At 37.6% G+C, this 22,050-nt stretch overlaps 1 protein-coding gene across 5 annotated transcripts; it reads left to right on the forward strand.

Moving 5' to 3' along the window:
- The first annotated feature begins 250 nt into the window (after window positions 1-250).
- On the forward strand, window positions 251-13,263 carry RNF138 (ring finger protein 138). Of its 5 annotated transcripts, none has more exons than XM_026670386.2 (7): window positions 251-453; window positions 2,575-2,701; window positions 3,276-3,441; window positions 4,212-4,327; window positions 7,487-7,558; window positions 9,669-9,774; window positions 12,129-13,263. In XM_026670386.2, exons 2-7 carry the CDS (start codon window positions 2,595-2,597, stop codon window positions 12,195-12,197), a joined length of 636 nt encoding a protein of 211 aa, XP_026526171.2. In that variant the 5' UTR covers window positions 251-453; window positions 2,575-2,594; the 3' UTR covers window positions 12,198-13,263. The 5 variants fall into 5 exon arrangements, with proteins under 5 accessions (XP_026526171.2, XP_087817796.1, XP_026526169.2 ...); XM_087961670.1 differs by lacking the exon at window positions 251-453 and adding an exon at window positions 468-836; XM_026670384.2 differs by lacking the exon at window positions 251-453 and adding an exon at window positions 966-1,406.
- The last annotated feature ends 8,787 nt before the right edge of the window (window positions 13,264-22,050 follow it).

Here is a 22,050-nt window from a genome sequence, read left to right on the forward strand (position 1 = left end):
GTATCTCCTGAGCTATGTCCTGGTTATGAAGTGCTATTCAAAAAGCGATACAAACGAAAACACATAGCCTCAAGATATCTTCATTACACTAACACTGAATATTTGACTTGCTTGTACCTATCTCATTTGTCATAGCTTGGGATGGTGACTCGGTTGGTTCTCTAGGGCGGTCGCAGTGCTCCACACTGCGCTATGACAAGCGAGGGACGACAGGGGTCGCCTTTTAAAAACGCCGACCTTATGATAAACCAGAGTTCTTTTGACGTTTACGCAGAGCCTCGCTGCTTAAGTAGAAATCGCCGACGTAACAATAGGAGGAAATCTCGTTGTTCTCTTAATCAAGGTTAACCCAGAAAAGAAACCGAAAGGATTGACCTGGTGGCTTGGGCTTTCCAAATCTTCCAGCCCGTAGGACCGGTTCTCTTAACAACCACGTAATAAAAGTTTCAGCAGGTAAAACAAGGTCCAGCTATTAAAACTTACAGGCGTGCTGGGAGGAGGGGAAGAGACGAAAAAAGGTCGATAGCCTGGCCGAAAAAGCCGCTTAACTTAGCATATGAAATGTGTGTAACATTAATGGGTGGTAAAATATTTAAAACAAAAGAGATCGAGTTAAGTGTGAACAGTGGCTGTACTTCCAACTTATCGCCAGAGCCCAGTTAAGAAATGCAGTCATACGCTTCATGGCCGCCTCAAGAAAACAGAAGACCTTCAAAGTTTGAAGAAAAGTTTCTTAACTGGGCCGGGATCTGCAAGGTTCTCGGTGGGCCAAACCACCACCTCTGAGAGTTTTGCTGTAAAGAGGAGCCTTATTCGCCGAACGCTCAGGAATCATGGTTTGTACAGGGCTTATTATGTTATCCTGTATACTTTTATTAAGCCCTTAGTTTTAGTATCTTCCACTAGGGCTTCCTCGCAAATAAAGAGGCCCGCAGGGCTGCGGTCGGGGGCGGAAATTGCTGCTGAGGCGAAGGCGGGAAAAGAACGTTCGAGCGGCGCTTCTTGTCTCACGGCGTCCTGAGCCCGGTTCTTGCACCTCCGTCCTGAGGAAGTGGATCACAAAGCCATTTGGCTTTGCTACTACTAGACCCACAGCTTAACTCCGGGCCAGTTAACTCATACGTGAGAAGACTGAGGAGCGAGAAAAGCAGTCTCCCTGCCGCCCCTTGTGAGGGCCGAAGGAGGCAGCGGCAGCTACTCTTGTTCAATAACAATTCCCGCAAGACGGGAGGGGGGGGGGGTTATTGCCATGGCAACCTGGGACCGCCTCTTGGGACTAGGCCGCCGCTGCGGCGGCCTAACAGCTATGGAGAGCGGTGGTGGTTTGACCGGTTTGGCCCCGGGGAGCCTTGAAGATCCCGGCCCACTCCCGAGGCCTGCGATAGACACTCCCGTTCTCTCGACAGGTAGTGGCGGTAGCTCTTGGAGGCACCTGGAGGCTCAGGGCGGGCAGCCTTCAGGGTGGATTTGCCTGACCGAGACCTGAGAAGCGCGAGGGAGGCTTCGGGCATCGTCCCGCTCCTGAAGCTTCCGCGCGCCACACGGGCGAGATTCCTCTTCACGCTCGCGCGCCTCTTACCTTTTGGTAGCGTGACAGGAGCTTCCGTTTTGCTTTTTTTATTTTTTAAAGTCCAGTTTTCGACTTAGAAGTTTCCCAGTCAAATTCCAAAACGAGAAGGAAAGTCAACATTCATTAATGCAACACACATAAGCCGACCTAAAGAGTGAGCAAAGTTAGGAGATCACAGGGCCAAGCCCAGCCCTGTTTACTTGTAATAAAATAGAAAAAGTTTCTCTTTATATTCTATGGGTTTAGGCCCAACCGATGTAAGTTAAGACTAGATTTTTGGTCTCCCAAAATCCAGGCAACTGTTTATTAAAGAGCAAATGTTAAGGGCATAGTCCTAAAGAAAAGCCCGGGGCTGACAGAATGCAAGGCTCCAAGTACAATGACTGAAACCTATGCAAAGGGTTTGTAAAAAAAAGATTTTCAAGGGGAATGGAAGCCTAGAAAAGAAATTTGAAAGAGTTGGTATTTCAGGCTGTAGAAGCTGTCTATTCTTTTCCCAAATTCCAGAGCAGAGGCAAAAGAAGTCCAGTGTGATTGCAGATAAGCTGTGCCAAACTACCATTGCTGTGGTCATACAATCATGTTATAAGTTCTCAGGTTGCAAAATGACTTTGAGAAATACTATGCCCCCCCCAATTCATTACTCATGATCAGTTAATTACAGTTTTATGCATTAGCTCTGTCTGCTAATATGGGGTGGTGCTATACAGAGCACTGTGTATTATAAAAATAGTCCTTTAATATTAGCATTTCATCTAGTGTAGTTGTATTATTATGATTGGTGCATATAGTCAGATGTTTAGACTGGATTTGGCATTTTATCCAACTCCTTTCCAAGGACCTGAGATAGGCAAATATTGTTGTTTGAGGGTACTAAAGGTATCCTTGCAGAATGCAAGCTGTTCCAAGTAAAACTGCTTTTTACAATTGATTGATGGTGATTTTGTCAATGCCACTAGGGTTCAAGTGGTGCTTCAGATGTTAATTCTTTTTTTTGTTTTCAGAAATACCACAGTTTGCTGTCATGAATGAGGAACCTGCCACTATTTGTTTCAATGAAGATGATTATTATTGTCCTGTGTGCCAAGATGTGTTCAAAACACCTGTCAGGATTTCCATTTGTCAACATGTGTGGGTATCTGACTAACCCATTTTCAGTGTTTTTTTTTCTTTCCCTCCCACTCTTCCTTTCTATTTTAAGAATACACCTATGGCAGTAATATTGCTCTTTTTCCAGAATATGCAAAAACATTACCTAGGCGAAAAGGGCTGAAACATTTTTAAAAAAATCCAGAAATCAGAAACAACTCAGGCAGGCAATCCTGTACTTTACTGAACTATAAGAAGGACCAACAGATACAGCACAATCAGACTTGCACGTTTCTTTTATAGCAAATTTCTATAAAAGTAACATTAGCCTTGTAGAGTTGATTTTCTGATCTACCTAGTAGAGCTGATGTATGTTCTGTTTCTAATTATGATGAATTGTCACTGAGTTCTTGTCCTTCCAGAATCTACTTATTCCCCTTCACATTTTAATAACACTTTAATGGTTGTTACCACATAATTCCTCCTTAGCCTCCATTAATATAGGTATCATCACAGCATCTATAAAGTTTGGATCATGATTTGCCTTAGAGCATGTCACTTTGACACTGATTTGCCATTTGTTTGTTCATTCACTGCCACATTATATTTGATTAAGATTTTGCAGGAAGTGTTTCTTAATGGCTATGAAAGGAGGTGGACCACACTGTCCATTATGTCGGGGCATTGTAACAAGAAAAGAAAAAGCACGTCCCAACAGAGCCTTAGATATTGAAAACAACATGAAGAAGTTGGTGGGAAGTTGTAGATGTTGTGAAAAACAGGTACAGTAAATGCAAAATAGTCACTTTTTAAAAATGGATAATTGTTACTGCAAACATACATATACTTAATCCAGAGGATCTTCCAAACTTGTAGAATACATCTGGGAAGAAAGCCCATCCAATCTATCAGCATTATCCTGTTCAAAATCAGACAGACTCATTAGAATGTATCCTAAAATTGCATAAGCTATTTGATTTATCTACCCTTTGAGATTATTATTTTTAGTATCCCACCTTTATTTTTGGTTAGCTTAAGAAGGACACATATCTAATACAGTGGAACCTAGGGTCACGAATGCTCCTGTTCGCGATCAAATCAGGTGGCGAACAAAAAATCCACCCAATTTTTGAATCGGGTCACAATTCAAAAATCGAGTAGCGAACAAAATCAGTGCAGAAAGATTCCCTTTCCGTGCCAATTTCCCCTTCAGCGCCATTTTTCTTTTACTGCGTACATGCACAGTCGGTCATGCTTCCAGACACGACCAAATTGGGTTGCAACTGGAGTGCGGGGATGGATTGCGGTCATTACCCGAGGCTCCGCTGTACTCCTGATTTCTGTTTTCCTCACAATAATAACCATATTTGGTGTATTGTGCTGAGAGAAGCTGGCCCAAAGTCTCCCAGCCAGCTCTTATGCCAAAGAGAGGATTAGAAATACTAGTCTCCTGGTTGTTAATCTCTCCCACATCTTAACACATCACTAAACTGACTATCTGAAGTATTTTTATACCAGTATTTAAAAATTAAATGAAATACATCTTTTACAGATTAGATTCTCTCGTATGAGACAGCATTATAAATCATGTAAGAGGTATCAAGATGAATACGGTGTTTCTTCTATAATTCCAAACTTAGACATATCTCAGGATTCAACAGGAAACAGGTGATGTGTAGTTAATTTTATATTTTTTTTCAAAGAATATTCAAACCAAATTTTAATGCTTTATGCTACAGCAATTCTATACTCCAAACATTAATGGATACTGTTTATACTACAGAATTTTCATCATGATAACTAAAATACAGAGTTGTACATTTCTTAATAGTATTTCCAATGTGATTAAGACATGGCTAAAATAAATCTAAACTTTGGAACTTTGGTTCCAGTATGAAATAAAATTCTAAACACTTCCTTATGTAATTCAGTGTTTTGTTCTATTGAAGTAGTGATCTATTTTAAAATATTTAATCTTATCTGGTTCATAAAACTGGCTTTAATATAAAAGTACTTTTTAAAAAATATTTGAGCCAAAAACAAGAAGAAGCTCTATCTCAATGTATTGTTCGATATCTGAGTATAACTGCATCAGTATTTCCTGTGGTGGAACCACTGGCTGAGGAGAGGAAGCCTCATGGGGGGTGGGGATGGAGTTTAAAAGACATTGCAGCTTACGGTTCATCCCTGGGAGAAAACAGTTAAAGTCAAACACTTAGATTTGCCTTGCCATTTCCTGATGGAAGGCAAACATTCTGGTTAGATTCTTGTAAACTAGTGATTAACAATAAATAAAACTATTTGACCTTTCTTGGAGCTGTTCTGATTGCTTGGGCCTAATGCTACCAGAATTGTATGCCAAATAGAATCAAGTTGGGAGTGTTTTCAGTTTCTTTCTCACACGTTCTTTATCATTTACTGTCTTTTAATAATTCATGCATTCTACATTGAGGTTATCTCTATTTTCTTTTATAGCAACTGACTTTTATAGTATTTATTATTTAATTTTGTGCTGAAAAACAGATATAGGTTTATACTTTTTAGTTGACATGGTGAGAGAGTAGTATTAAATCTGAACAAGCAGATGTTTCAACTTGTTATCAAAGTGATCTGTGTCAAGTTTCCACTTGTAAATTTGAATTATGTCAAGATAATCTCCTTTATTAAAATTAATTTTTTGCTATTTGGAAATTAAAGACTAATCCCTGGTTTATTTGGATTGGGTTTTTTTGGGGTGGGTATATTGACTAGGCACAGAGTATGTTTTTATAACTTAGTAAGTCATTTTAGTTGATTAATGAGAATGCACATGCTACTGTCTTGCTCAATCTGCAATTCTTTAGCCTTTTTCTCTCCCTTTCATCTAAATTTAAAAATATCTTTATTTCTGAGCTAATCCTCAGGAGAAACTTAATAAAACAACTATTCCTTATTTTGAATATATCACTGATTTTACTGATAAAATTGCAGAATGCAGTGTTGTTTAATTCATATTTATATGTTCCCTATAGATTGTTATAAAGGCATAACTATTTTAAGATTTAACCACATATATAAATATAGCTATAATTAATATTAAATGTATTAGAGGAAAATTTGTAACTATACAGCAGTGGTAAAAGTAACAGCAGGTCCTGGAGGTATGGTGTTGTAAACAGGGAAGCAAGGACAGATCTAATTACCGTGTTTCTCCAACAATATGGCCTCCACCAATAGGAAGGCCCAGCATGTTTTTGGGGCATAAAATCAAATTAAGCCCCTCCCCCAAATTTAGGCCTATCTTAAAATATGCAAAATAAGGGGAAGGGCGGGAGACTTGCTGTTAGGAGCGCCTGGCGGGCAGGAATTCCTCGCCACCAGCCGCTCCTAACGGGCGATCATGGCGAAGCGCTGGGAGCTCCTACTCCCACCAAACATCTTTGCTGCAGACACCTTTGGCACCCGCCGCTGTTGCTTTCCCTTCTGCCCATTCCGCCGCCACGTTTGGAGCTGGCACTTCCGTGTTTGGAGTGCCGCCGCCATTTGGAGCTCCAAGCGCAGAAGTGGCAGCTCCAAACATGACGGCGGGCGATCTTTTTATTTTGGTCTGCGCGAAGTTCAGAGCGAGCAAGAGAGGGAGACTGCGATGCCTCCATCCGAGATGGCAACCTCACTAGTGGATCACAACGTGGCTGGAAGCCCGAATCGGCGGGATACGATGGCAATCTTTTTGGAGTGAGAGGAAAGGGAGAGAAGAGTTGCGAGGAGTAATTTGCAGGAGGAAGTGGGTGTACCCCACGGCAGGGAGCCCAAGGAAGAAGGGCCTGTAGGCAACGGAGAGCGTCCCATAGCTCCGGAAGCAGCCTAGAGACGCGCCCGGGAAGAGGCGGAGATGCTGCCTTGTAGTCCCCAAACCAACTGCGTGCGCCGCCTTTAGTTATGTGCGCTCCGCTCTCTGGGCATCTCCGTGTGATCGTGACCCTGTCCTTTCCACCTGGCGCCCTTGCTGCTTTCTGGCTCTTTAGCGAACGGCTTCGCGTTTGGAACACGTTCGCGTTTGGAGTTGGTTTGGGGACTACAAGGCAGCATCTGCGCCTCTTCCCGGCGCGTGTGAGGTTGCCATCTCGGATGGCCACTAGTGAGGTTGCCATCTCGGATGGAGGCATCGAGTCTCCCCTCTTGCTCGCTCTGAACTCGCGGACCAAAATAAAAAGATCGCCTGCCGTCATGTTTGGAGCTGGCGCTTCCGCATTTGGAGCTCAAATGGCGGCGGCACTCCAAACACGGAAGCGCCAGCTCCAAACGTGGTGGCGGAATGGGCAGAAGGGAAAGCAACAGCGGGTGCCAAAGGTGTCTGCAGCAAAGGTGGGAGTAGGGAACTCTCTGCACTTCGCCATGATCACCCGTTAGGAGCGGCTGTTGGCGAGGATGCAAGGGGGAATTAAGTCACCCCCGAAAAGACGGCCTAGCCATTTTTTCAGGGCTCAAAAAAAAATAAGCCCCAGCCTTATTATGTGAGAAACACGGTAGTATTTGGAAAACCACCTGAAAACCAAATTCTGTAGGCTACACTGGGGAGTTGAAATGCACATCCACTTAATCAACTGCAGTCCTTGGTTCCTATTTCTATTTCTCCCTCCAAGTGTGTGTCTATATATAAATACATAAACATATACATACATAGAGAGAGAGAGAGAAAATCTGGAAGAAATATGTGCATATTTTATTCAAATGAATTTTGTTTATCAAATTTAGAGATACCACTTATCAATCAAAGATAGAGGGGCCTACTTTATAATCATAACCATTAAGATTTTTTTATTTACTGTAAAATAAATTCTCACTCAGTTTTGGGAGTGATTCTTCTACTTCGGAAATGGGAGAAAACTCTAATCTACATGTTCCTGAAGAACCTGCAAGGTAGGAATAGCCCTGCTTATTAATAACGATTGGTTTTTATGACTAAAAAGAGGCTGGGCTTAACAGAAATATATTCCAAAATAATATGAAATAATATGAATACATTTTTGTGAACTGCTAATTGGTAATAATAAAATTATTCTACATCATTGATCGTAGGAGCCAGGATAATGAAAAAGCTGTGTCTTCTTTCCCCCAGGAAGGGCAGATTCTTCCTGGAAGAACTTCATTGTAAGGGAAACAGTGCTGGCCCTAGTCATTGGTAGGAAAATAAATCGCCAGCAAGCCTTTGTGCACCCCACTCTGGAAAAATAAACCCAGGTATTTATTAATTGCCTGCAACCATGGAAGCAACAAAGGGATACTCTGATCCCTGCTACCAGTCAGAAGTGGTGTCTTTATCAAGATGGCAAGGAAGTGAAAAGCAGAGGGAGAAGGCAGAGCTACTTAATTCCTTCTTTGCATCTGTCTTCATGCAAAAGGAAAAAAATAGCATAACCTACCCAAAACAGAACTGTAAAAGATAGATTAGGAATACAAATTAAAATAAGCAATAAAATGGTAAGAGAACAACTGTACACCCATAGATGAGTTCAAATCACCAGCACCAGATAGGTTGCATCTCAAGAGTTCTGAAAGAGCTGGCAGACATGATCTTGGAACCATTGAATCATATCTGTTAAAGATCCTGGAGCACTGGGGAATTACCAGAGGACTGGAAAAGAGCTGCTATAGTTTCATTTCAAAAAAGGGAAAAAAACTACAGACCAGTTAGCCTGGCCTCTCAATATCTGGGAATACCTGGAAAAGATAAGTAATAGATTTGCAAACACCTAGAAGCAGGTAAAGTTATAAATAGAAGCCAATATTATTTCATTTCTTTGACAAAGAGACTAAATTAATGGACCAACAAAATGCTGTGGATTTCAGTACGGCATTTGACAGAGTAGACCACAACCTCCTTTGTGGGTAAGTTAAAAAATGTGGGATAGACACCATCACCATCAGATGGAATCATAACTGGCTGACAAAAGGCACTTCTTTACGGAACTACATTTGTATGAAGTAAGCAGTGGAGAACTTCAAGGTTCTGTTTTAGGTTCTGTTTCTTCAATATCTTCATAAACAATTTAGATCAGTGAGTAGAAAGGAGACTCATTAAATTTGCAGATGACACAAAGCTGGCAGGAATAGCCAACACCCCAAAAGGTAGTCTCAAGATCCGGAAGGATTTTGACTGACTTGAACACTGAGTCCTAAAAATGAAATTCAGTGTAGAGAAAAGTAAGATTTTTACACTTAGGCAAGAAAAACCAAATGTTCAAATACAGATTAGATGAACATGGCTCAAAAGCACTAACAGAGGGATCTTGAAGTCCTAGTTGACAATCACATAAATATGAGCCAGTCAAAAAAGCCAATGCAATCCTAGGCTGATTTAACAAAAGAAAAGATCAAGATTATGTGACTGCTTTATACTACCTTGATAAGACCACACTTGGAATATTGCATCCAGTTTTGGTCATCACAATATAAAAAAGATGTTGAGACTCTGGAAAGAGTGCAGAAAGAGCAACAAAGTTGATTAGGGGGCTAGAGGATAAAACATGAACAGTTGCAGGAATTGGATATGTCTAGTCTAGTAAAAAGGATTAAGGATGATATGATAACAGTGTTCTAGTATTTGACGAGCTGCCACAAAAAAAGGTAGTCATCCTGTTTTCCAAAGCACCAAGAAGCAATGGATGGAAACTAATCTAGAGAAACAACCTAGAACTAAGGAGACATTTCCTGACAGTGACAACAATTAACCCGTGGAACGGGCTGCCTTCAGAAGTTGTGGGTGCTCCATCGCTGGAGGCTTTTAAGATAAATGGTATAGGGTCTCCTGCTTGTGCAGACAATTGGACTAGAAGACCTCCAATATCCCTTCCAACTTTGTTATTCAATCACTACAACTGACTGTTGTCAGTATTGCAAAAGGCTATTGAATTAGTCATCTGCTGTGAACAGCAGATGGCCCTGTGAGCTTGTTTTTCATCCATTGAGTTCCTTGTATATATCCATGTCGCTTCTCTCTTTTTTTATGCTGTTGCTGTTTGTATTTCAGTCAGCAGCCTACATTCAAATGCCCTCTATGTCAAGAAAGTAACTTCACAAGGCAGACTCTATTGGATCATTGTAATGACAAGCATCTTTATCAAGTAGACCCAGCAGTGAGTACATATGTAAAAAGCTTGTTATATGTAAAATAATGAAATGTCTTGTGGCTTAGCTCAAATGGTATAATAAAGACTTAATATTTAAGGATTACAAGTTTTAATTATTTCTGTTATTTTATTATTACTGTTAAAATCAGCCATAGGACTATAAGCAATGTATTGCTGAATTGAACCCCAGCTTGTCTAGTCCAGGCATTTGTTCTCAAAATGGCCAACCAACTGTGCAAAGAATATCCTATCCCCCAGCTGATGGTCTTCAGGGGCAATCACATTAACATCCAGATTATGTAGTTGATCCCCAAGCCTTCCATGAATTGGTGCAACCTTTTTTTTGAAGCCAACTAAGTAATAGCCAGCACCTCATCTCATGGTAGTGAATTATAAAATTTAATTACATGTGTAAAAATGATTTTTCCTTCTGAAGAGTATATGAAATTATGTTAATTCCAAGATGTATAAAATGAGGGAATAAAATGCCATATTTTAAAAACTTTTTACCTCTTTTTGACAACTTTTTTATTCTAATAATAGTATATTCACTTTACCCCCTTAAATTTGGCGTAGATCATACTTTAAAAAGCACACAGAAGTTGCACTTCATTCATTAAACACCTGAGTACTTAAAATATTTAGATTTGAAAAAAATTATATCAATATTGCAGAACTGGGTGGGAGTTTTTTTTAAATGTCTATTGAAGCTTACCCAAATTGATTACATAAAGACCTCTGTTTTATTTTCCTGGCAACAGTTCAGAAATTATTCATTTTTCCCCAGGCCTGGAATTTCCTGGGATTTTTTCATCTAAGTGCTAAGCGGGTCAGATTTTGCTTAATTTTTTCAAGCTCAGCCAAAGATAGATTGGTACTGGCACTAGTGGAGACTAGTGGCTTTTTAACATCACCTTTACCACTATTCTTAAAGGCCTTTTTAATTTAATGGGTTGAGCATGAATAGTATTTTCTCTTTTAAAAGAAGAAACACTATATGTACTTTTAAAATAAGAGATGTCTGTTCTATTCATATTCCCTCCACGACTTTCTACTTGTTAGAATCAATTACCAAATATAACAACATCACAAATATCACTGGACAATGTTTACCAGATCAGAGGAGATTCATTACCAGAAATAAAATATTCAGGGATGCATAACTGGAAGAGATTCAGTAAAAGGTGAAAATGGAAGACCCCAAGACTGAGTATAATAGTTGATAACAATTGTAAATATAGAGGAAACAACAGGTATGGACTACAGAAACGATAACTTAGAAGAAGAATAACAGAACCAGTACAGCACTGAAATAACTCCCCCCCCCCCCATAAAAATTTAACAATAAAATTTTGGCATATGCAGAATTGCTAGTAGAAAGACGATTTAATTGAAAGTCATATCCAAAAAAGACCTGGAATCTATAATGAAGGATGTGAATAAGGTGCTTGCAAGAATTAAAGAATCACCTATCATCAGCAGTGACAGTTGCACAAGAGCAAAATATCAAAATTAGAAAGCCAAGTCATATTCAATTCTAAAGTGAAAGATCAGACAGGAGGCCAAGATAAAAAAAAAGTTCAAAGTAATGAAAGAATATGAGAAATATATATATATATAAGTAAGACAAATCTTAATTTTTAAAAATGCTAAAGCAATCCTCAAATACTAGCGCCTTAAATTGTTCTTAAATCAGCACACAGCTCACAAGCAGAGATATACCAGTTAAAGCTTCTAGAGATCTTCAAAAGCAGCACTGTGTACATCAAATTGTAATAGGCAAGCTGCAAGCAATTGGCATGATTGATTAAAGGGCCCTTGGTCAAGGAAAAGGTGCAAATTATATTGTGAGAGTAATAAGTTCAAAACAGTTGTGGCACATTAAAGAGAAACTCCAGTAAACTTGTGGAATGAGAAAATAGAAATCCTTCCATATTAAAAAAAAAAACAAAAAAACTATCCAGGTACAGGAAGTGAGATCTTATGTCTTAAAATTTCTTCTCTCCCTTCTCAGAGAAGAACAGAGAAATTTATAAAAGAAGACAATTGGACTAAAAATAGTATCTCCAATTCTTTAAGTAATGGCAGGATTCACAAAAATCAAATTAAGTTTTCCTTATATGTTTGGAATTCATTGTAGTTTATTTTTAACATCATTCTTGAAACAGAGTAAATGAATTTAACAATAAGCCTCATTGCTGCTTTTAATATGAAGATAAAACTAAACAAAACCAATCATACAAGAAATGAATTTTTTTGCAATTTTCTAAGTAATAATGAAAATAATTTTCTAAGTATTAAAGAAAAATAGCTTGATTTTAAAGGTTTTGTTTCTAATTCACTGCTACTTTGTTATTTAGAATCTTCAATTGGATGAAGAAACTCTGTTTCAAAATGCTGTTGAGGAATCTTATCAAGTGAACCTTTGAAGCTTCTAATTTCCTTACATCACTACTATCTACAAGGGGAGAGAGAGTCAAGTCTGGTCTGATGTTAATAAAAAGGAACTCTGTATCCAATTCAGTAGCAATTGTTTTCCCCTAGGCAAACTTCATTTTAAAATACTTTAAAAAGATGTGTTACTACATTGTAGTATAAAGTATCTATTTTCCAACTACTAGAAATATTTCAAATATCTGGAGAAATTATCACTGCCTTTGAAAGAAAAATTCTTTTTTATTTATTTGATTTTACAGAACTCTTTTTTTATTTGCAGTAAAATGAATTGTAATATATTAGAATGCAGAAGAAGATAATTACCCTTGTTTGAATATTTCCGTTTTCCTTGCATACTTTGTATTTTGAAGTAGAAGTTAAAAGCTAAATGGTTTATTGTGATCTATAACTTAACTCGTAACTATTGCATGCAGGGATTTTCTTAATTGTTTTCAAAAGTCTCTTAAGTACAGAAGCATTTACTAAATAGAATTACAGAATTAATTGACTTAAAAACTATGACTTGTCAGTCTAGAAAAAATGAGATTCTTTTCACCAACACCTCTATCACTATGCTTTTCTAAAATTCTGTTCCTCCCTAAGCATTACTTTTATATAATTAATTCACATTAGTTTAAGACTCAAATAAGATTCTTAGGGTGCAGCGCAATTCACATGAGATGCTTATTAATGTTTTTCCTTTTTTTAAAAATGACACTTAGAACAGAAATGTTAGATTTCTGATACTTTGAAAATGTTATATTACTGAGATTGCTTTTATAATAAGACAGTTTCATTTAAAAAATGCTGTGTTAGACTAGTATTAAATTGGGTTGATTGTAGTGTTTAAGTTAACAAGATACTTCTACTACTTGAACGTATTCTGAAACCAAGTAAATTTGTACTTGCTTTAAAAACTAGCCGGTAAACTATCTTCATTGTAGCATTATAATTATGAATAAGCAGCTTCATCTTGTGTCACTGCATTATTATTCTATGTTTCTATTAAGCGGTTTTGCTCTATTTATTTTCAGGGAATAAAAGAGAATTTTAGAATGCAGACAATGGAATCTCTGTACCCGTGCTCATGATTTGATTATTCTTTTTGCTTTATTGTTAATAGTAATATTTGAATTTGGCTTTTTTTCCTCAAACACATTACTACTTCATTGAAAAAGTTTAAAGAATGACTCAGATGTATTGACTTCTATTTACAGAATCCCCACACACCACCTTCAATTTTGTTTTGGGAAGAGCAATAATATTTAATTGCACAGATACACTTTTCTTTGTTCTTGTTATGATATATGCAGAATAACCTTTGAGTAACAAGGATATGCACATGGAAACGTTTATGAGAGTAGGTATGAATAATTATTCAGCCACATGCAGATACACTAAATTGAGTTAAAGTTTACTTTAAGAAATAGCTGAGTCCAATAAATGGTCCAGTTCATATACGTTTAACAGTCCAAAGAATATCCAATTACAAAATCTTCTTACCAGTTCCCTTTGTCATTTACAGTAAACAAAGATATCAAAGTATAAGCACAACAGAGAACCTTAGATAGCAACAGAATGTCAGAGAGACAGAATGTCAGAGAGAGCAAGCCATGATCTCTAGCTCCCTCTTATGGCAATTCACAACACAACCAACAATTGTAATATAGTACAAATCAACACAGTGATTTTGTCTTAAAGCTACAAAACATACATTGTTGGTTTATATATTGCCAACCCACTAACTGGTGGACAGATTCCTAACAGTTCTGAAGTTCTATGGAATAGAAGTATAACAGAAATTAGCAACTATTTTAAACACATTTCAGGATTGGGTTTAGGCTTCAGATAAACCTAAGTTAAATTGGCATATGTAGAGCAAGAGAAGATACCATTAGAAAAAAGTTATATGCCTATAAGCCTTTCTATGAAATAATCAGAGTAGTGCATAATACTAAATACTGTGATTTCCTTCTGTATCTGCCTCCCAGAGAATAATTTATTTCTGTTTCTCATTTCTTGGATTGTTTGATTTCTGAATTTTTCTGATATTATCACAATATTAAGTCAGTATTATTAAGTCAAGTCTGTTCAAGGCAGTGTTAATAGCAACTTGATAAATTAAACTAACTCTTTAGATCCTTTCTGGATTTAGAGGTGTCCACTTGACTGTTCAGGAAGTTGGTAGGGTTACCTGCAATAGACAATATGCTGCAAGGCAATACTTTACATAAAACACATTAAAAACATCACCATTATTAGCAAACTGGGCATTGGGGTACCTCAGCATTGGTAATTAGAAATGCACATTTAGGTACTTAGCTTGATGTCACGTTTATTAGCTTGGCTGGATATTTTGTGTTACCAACTAGATACAAGTAGTCTTTGACTTACAACCATAAGTGAGCACAAAATTTCTGTTGTTAAGTGAGATATTTGTTACATGAGTTTTGCCCCATTTTATAACCTTTTTGCCATAGTTGTTAAGTGAAGCACTGCAGTTGATAAGTTAGTAACCTGGTTGTTAAGTAAATCTGGCTTCCCTATTGACTTTGCTTGTCAGAAAGTTGCAAATGGCGATGACATGACCCCAGGACACTACAAACATAAACATAGATTGCCAAGCATCTGAATTTTAATCACAGGATCATGGGGATGCTGCAAAGACCGTAACTGAAAAATGCTAATAAGTCATTCATCCATTGTGGGAAAGTATCATTTCATTTCTTTGCATAAAGTAATCTTGCTGCCGTCAACATATATGATGGAGTTAGGAATTAAACAGATTGCTTTGATTAAAGAAAAAAACACTTCTGAATCTTGGGTAGTGGATAAAAATGAAAGCTTGATTTTGGGTTTTAGCGATTAGATAGGTTATAAAAATGGCTAGTTTATACTATTATGTAAAAGTAGAAAGTTGAGGTTTGGTGTTATTATCTTACTCTACTGCATCAAAGGGAGTCGGAAGGAAACACCTTTTCTAACTTTCCCCCCATTTTCCTACACTTTTCTCTCCCCTATCTTTCCTACTGTTTTGCATTTTTTGTATTTTATATTATAAATTGATTTTAAAAAAGAAAAGAAAAATGATAATAAGTTACATTTTTCAGTGCCATTGTAACTTTGAACAGTTACTAAATGAACTTGTAAATTGAGGACTCCCTGTATTGTTTTGGTTGCCCTTCAAAAGAAAATCAGCAATGCAATCATTTTCAAGAGATCAGGTCATATTACAACTCCAGATTGTTTTTGTACTCACGTAGTTGAATAAGTCAAATTTATAGTGCTGCTGAAAAAAGTCGTACTGTGAGATGAGCAGCATAAATTTGATAATTAAAAAATACTGTATTTCTAGCAGTACATAATCTTAAGCAGAGATGGGTGTTGGGGAGACATGAGGATTGTGTGATCATCTTTGTGTTGATTTCATTTATTTGTTAGATTTATATCCTATTTTCCCATCAAGAATTCAGAACAGTTTACACTGGCATCTTCTTTAACAGCCCTGCACCACAAAGATTGGACTGAGAGAATGACTAGTCCAAAGTCATGCGGTTAACTTCCAAGTCTGAAGTAGATTTGGATATTGGTTTCCCTGGTCCTAATCCAATAATCATCATACTAGAATCCTGAAACAATGTCAGATGATTAGCTAGGAAAGATTATTATTATTAGCTAGGCAAGCTTATGAATGCTGTAGGAATAGCTTTCAGGAAGATATACAATTTATGAAGGAAATAGTAAAAGTGTGTGTGAGAGAGAAAGAAAGGGGGGTAGTATTAAGAAACTACTTCAGACACAACCTGACTTACCTAGGGATTTGCTTAGAGTACCTTCACCCCAATCCAGCCAATTTTATTTATATATGTTTGAACTTAACAAATGACCTGAAACAAACCATTGAGCTATAGCCAGGAATAACCAAGTTATTTGATTGACAGTTAATTTACTATAATTTCTGCAGCAGGTACCTAAGTTCAGGGAAACAGAGGAATTTTTGAAACTAATACCGTTCTTATTTACATCTGTTTCACTTGTTATATGCTAGCTCTTTGTCCCAATTATGTCCTAAGAAGTCTATTTCAATTCAGTTGAGCTGGCGGAAAACAGCAGCAAATCTTTCCTCTGCTGACACATTGCCTGAAATGGAGTCATCTTCTGTCAAGCTTTCACCTCAGGCTTTACTTGGCATTGGAGACTAAACATTGCAAAGCATAGATGGGCATTCTAAGGCATGGAAATGGTGGTGCTATGGCAGAGCTCCTATTTTTCCCTGGGGAGGAAAAAGGCCAAGATAAAAGAGAGGGGCATTACCCTCTTATCAAATGTCAGTAATATCAGAGTGATCTTCCTTTGATCCCATGTATCCATGGAAACCCAGAATTCCACTTGCTACATACTTGGGGAGCATATTATCATTCCCCAAATTCTGACAATTCAAAAGCTTGCTTTCTTTCTCTGAGAGAATTTAGGATATCAGCCTTAGAGGTGAGATGGGTATCCAGAATATCTAAAGGGCAGCAGATTCTCCAAGCTGGTTCCATGATGTCTTTTGAATAATCCATTGAAGGAATGAGTCATTTCTAAATCATCATGAATAACTGGTAAGTTTTTCTTCTAAAAGCCAAACCCGCTAGAAGATGACTTCTTTTCTAATCAGTGTAAAAATCATATGGTGGTTATAATACAATAATGCCACTAGAGGGCACCAAGCTCAAACCCTTTTAAAACCTATGAAAATGTTTTTAAGATTTGATGAGACTGCACACACGTCCCTTTAACACACAGGTGCATCATCTGAGGGCTTGGGGCCGTATGTGATTCCTTGAGTTCAACTCCAAAAGCTTTTACCAAATTAAAAACAGCAATGTCTTTAAATATATCACTGGAAAGTAATGTTATGTATATTCCACTTAAACTGGAAATGAAATGCAGGATGGGGGTTGGCCTCTCCACTACTTTTTGCAATGCAGCCTCTGGCACATCACTTAAAGCCCCTGGCACCCCATCCTTGATTTGAAAAAGTTATACATCAATGCAATCCCATGCAAGTTGCTTATTTATTTATTTAAAAGAAACATTGCAGTCAAAAGTCTATCTTGTAGCGCTCATAAATATGTCCAGATGGTTATAAATTGAAAAGATATTTTAAAGGTTACTCAGAGTTATTGACAGATGGGCTGCCTAAAGCACGACATGTTTATGGCTTGGCTAAATAAATATATGGCCAGCAATGCAAGAAATATATATTGCTGATGCAACATAGCTAGTTTGCTTTCTCTGTCACTTCTATAATAAATGATTTATAAAGTACAATAGATACATTCATTTACAGCTCGTTCTTGCTTATCCAACTGAATTTGGGACAAGTGGTTCTGTCCCTGAGCAATGAGATCATAAAGTGAAACATCTTGTGATTGTGCCTGACTTATGACCTCAGTTCTGGCAGTGGTTAAGCAAATTGTCATAATAATTAAATGCAGGTCACATGATCACAACTTGGAACTTTCTGCCACTTTTCCCATTGTCTTTGCTTCTCAGAAACTAGCTGTTAGATTACAAATGGCAATCACATAACTGCAGGATGCTGCAACTATCCTAAGTGCACATCAGCAACGTGTGATCAGATTACTAAGGATGCTGTGATGACCACAACTTCAAGGACCAGTCATAAATTTCACTTTTCAGCACCTTCATAACTTTGAACAAGCAGTTAGTAAGAGAGGGCTGGCTACCTGTCTTCATGATACAGGCTTGCATGCTTACCTTCTTGTTTCTTCTTTATTAACACTTTTTGGATTATTCTTAATATAGTTGAGCATCATACTAGATCCTGCAAGAATATCACATTGGATAATTACCAGATGCATCCTAAGAGCGCAAAAGAATTTTAAGAGAGAGATACAAGTAAAATTGAAATGGATTATTCAGGAGCTAGGAATTTTTTGATACAAGAGTTTTACATGGTTGTCCTCAATGCAAGCAGCTCATAGCCTAAAGGCAGTGGTCCCCAATCTTTATGGCTTGATGGCCCAGCTTGGTGGGGGGGGGGAGGAAAACTGGGCCATGGAAGTGGAGGGCTGGTGTGTGTGTGCACGTAGCCCTTGCACAATTTGTGGGCTGGCACACATGCAAAGTTGATTTGCGCATCGGCCTGCTGTTCACACAAGTTGAGCTATAGCCACTTTTACGACCCAATTCCAAATAGGCCACAAATGGTAGTGGGCTGCAGCCCAGAGGTTGGGGGCTCCTGGCCTAAGAAGCATTGTCCCTTTGGTTCCTGCTCACTAATTTGTCTATCAGTTTTAGCGTTCAGGGGAATCCATCCCTTCTCCATTTTATAACGTAGGTAGAACACTTCTAGTACGCAAAACGTTTTCTGTAATAGAATTAACAAACACAGCAACTTTGCTAGAATGATTTTCATTCCAACTTGATAATGTTTGCTTACTCGATATTCAACTTACCCAGAATTTAGCTTACCTGTCTATTTTTATTTATTAATTTATTAATCGACTTTGTGCAGCTGCCCATCTCACCAAAATCAACTCTGGTCAGCATACAACAATTGGATAAAAACCACAAATATAAACATGACATATATAAAAAAATGTAAAAATGTACATTTTGAGTAGCATATATTATAAATTACTATCTACCTACTGTTATCTCTACTGATGTTCTGCCTTTATTTTTGTACTTGTGCTTCAGTTAAAATGTTAAAATACAACTGTAATAATGATGATAGTTGTACCATTCTGGCACATTCCATTGTAGAACAATTCTTTTATGTATGAATCATGGGCTCATAGAACTGTGAAGTTGGCCAGGATCATTGGGATCATACAATCAAATCCTTTCCATTGTTCAGAAAACCAATTGAACCATAGGTATACTGCTCCATGGTTGTACATAGGCATACAAATCTTACCATTGGAGTTTTCCCCTATATTTATTTCCTCACCTTTCCTTATATTTTTCCTTATAAATTAGCTGCAGGGCATGGAGATCTGTGGCAATTCACAATACTTCCTGAATATCCTTCCTATGGAACTATTTTATATACATAAATCCAGATACAATGCCTTTCCTCGGGCTTCTTTTCCCCAAAAGAAACATCCAAAGTTTTTTCAGCTGGTCTTCACAGGGCATGTCTTCAAGTACTTATATAATTTTTGGTAGCCTCCTCTGAACCTATTGTAAACCCATCTGGAAAAGTGGTGCCCAGAATCATACATACTCTTACCAATACAGAGCAAAGGGAAATAAGCACTTAATATATCATCCCACCCCCCCCACCCCCATGCAGCCCAGAAATGTGTCAATCTAGCTGCTGACTCACATTCCTGTCTCGTGTTCAGCCTATTCACAATGATCACTCTCAAGTCTTAGCTTATGCAATGTTTCCAAGCCATGAATCTCCATCTTGTATGTTTTTAAAAGATACCTCCTTCTCCTCAGTCCAGTCTCCCAATCAATCAAGTTTACATTGCAATCTTGTTCTGCCTTTTAGGTGTTTTGCCAGATATACCTTTAGGAGCAATATTCAACTAATCAATACTTGTGATCAAAAGTTTTGAAGAAACTAGAAAAAAACAGTATTTTATAGTGATTTCTGTAGTTTGCTTGATGGGTTACAAAGAAATAAGCAGTATCCTTAGACATCATTCACATTTCTGAATAGAATGCCTCATGTTGCACCTCGAAACAGCTTTTTCTTACAAAGTTCTCCATTTTGTTACTGATCTGGACATTAGTTAGTCTGAGCACTGAAATGGCCAGTTTTTTGAGTCACTTGGCAAACGTTGACTATGCAAAATGCAAAAAATGCAATTAAAAGGTCCCTTCAAGGAATCTTCATCTTCCAGGAATCTATCTCAATTAAGAGCCCTGTGTTATTCTTTCTCAGATAAGTGTTCTGGTGTGCTATAACTTTCTTAGAAATCAAGTCACTCATGTTTTTAGAGACAGTGTGTTCACTATGCTAATTGTCTGTTGGACAAGAAGGAATATGCCCAAACATGACATTCAACTTTACATACAAATATGAAGCAGCTTTTATTTAGAGAAAAGTAATTAGCAATATAGGCAATGACCAACTTTAAAAATCAATTGCTGCAGTTTTTGCATTTAATCCAATCTCAGTTGACTGATATTAAAAGCAGGATTTTTGTTGTGTACAGTACATTAGACTGATTAGAGGTGCTTGTACATTCATCCTGGCTTTTACAAATCTTTTTCATGATTTTATTTGGTTGTTTTCTTGTATCAAAATTGAAGAAGATGATGGAGAAAGATATGGATTGCTCTATTAAATTTTCTGCAAAATTATCTGCTTCCTGTAAATTTATTGTTAGCTGCACTGAGCATTGGTTTTAGTGAAAAAGGAGAAGATAAAAGTGCTGAGATACTGATGGTGTATAATAAGATTGATATAAAAGCTGCCATCAGGATGTCCTGGATTACCGCTTTTAATGAAGGTTTCTTTATGCCTAAGGCAAACATCAAGCTACAATCTTATCTGAGGCATCTTGTCTTCTCTCAATATCTTACACATAAATGCTATGCAAGGGGGGAAATTCTCCCACACAATTGTTTTATTCCAGACTGATGATCCCTAAAATTGCCTTCCAGAAGCAACTTATAATGGAGCTCTTCCTGACGGGGTTTGAGAAGTGGGTTTTTGTATGTTTTTAGTTTTCAAAATATATTTAATTGCTCTGTGACTGGATGTTAGTATGTTATATCTGTCAGGCATGAACAATGAGATCCACATGTGAGGAGTTCAATTAGCTATTCTATTGCTCAAGGCTTTACATAGGAATCTTCTTAGATTGGTGGTTTGCACTTGGAGTGTATTAGATAAGGATCAACAGATTCAAAGGGGAGTAGGATTTCACCCTCTTGGGACTACATAGAGATTCCAAACTAATTCCCTGCTTGACAGCCCCCTCCCTGCCCCCCCGCTTGGCCTGTTTCTCTCTGATAGTATTTTCCTGTAAAACTGCTGAAATCACTGAGGGATTGCAGCAAGTATAAATGTAATTAATTAATTAAAAATATAACTGCTCCACTGTTGACCCTCTACAGTAATTTCATATCAATAGTGTTTGAAATTGAACTTTGCACCTATTGTTTACAATACAGCACATAGGAAAAATATGAGCTAGCAGATCTGGCAACCTATTGATGTTTTTCACTATAACCTTTTGGAACTATTTTTTCAGATTTTTTTTTTAGAAGTTCTGCCAGAAGTTTTTAGAAGTATAACCAGAAGCTACTTCAAGCAGAAGTTACGTATGACAAAGAGACAGATTGCTACATCAGATGAAGTTCAGGACTACCACATGGTGAGTAGATTTGAAGAAATGACATCAGCATAACAAGAATTGAGTTGCATCAGAACTATTCCAAAATTATCTGGAGTTCTAATCCAGAATTCTCTTCTCACAGTGGCCAAACAAATGTCCAAGGGAAACCCACAAGCAGAACATAAACACAGAATCACAATCCTGCTATTATTCTCCAATTATTGATACAAACAGCCATGTTAATTCTGAGATCAGTGTATTGTCAGTTTATCTGGTACCTACAGTATATACCTAAGTAACACTTTAGTTCTGTGGTTATCCCTTTATCTTGTGGTAGTAAATACCATAAGTTAATGATGCACCAAGGTAATAAGCACTTTAAAATACTTTCTTTAGGTAATTTACCTTTCTTCTTTATCTTCTATCACTTACTTCAGCACCCTTTCAGCTTCAGTAACACCTGTCATGTTAGTTTGTAACATGATTCCATACTATATATTGGAACAAAAATTTACACTCATTCCAGACTTCCATC

Source organism: Notechis scutatus, chromosome 3, assembly GCF_049901735.1.
Source record: "Notechis scutatus isolate UNSWTSFEM ecotype Mainland chromosome 3, rNotScu1.2, whole genome shotgun sequence".
NCBI lineage: Eukaryota > Metazoa > Chordata > Lepidosauria > Squamata > Elapidae > Notechis > Notechis scutatus.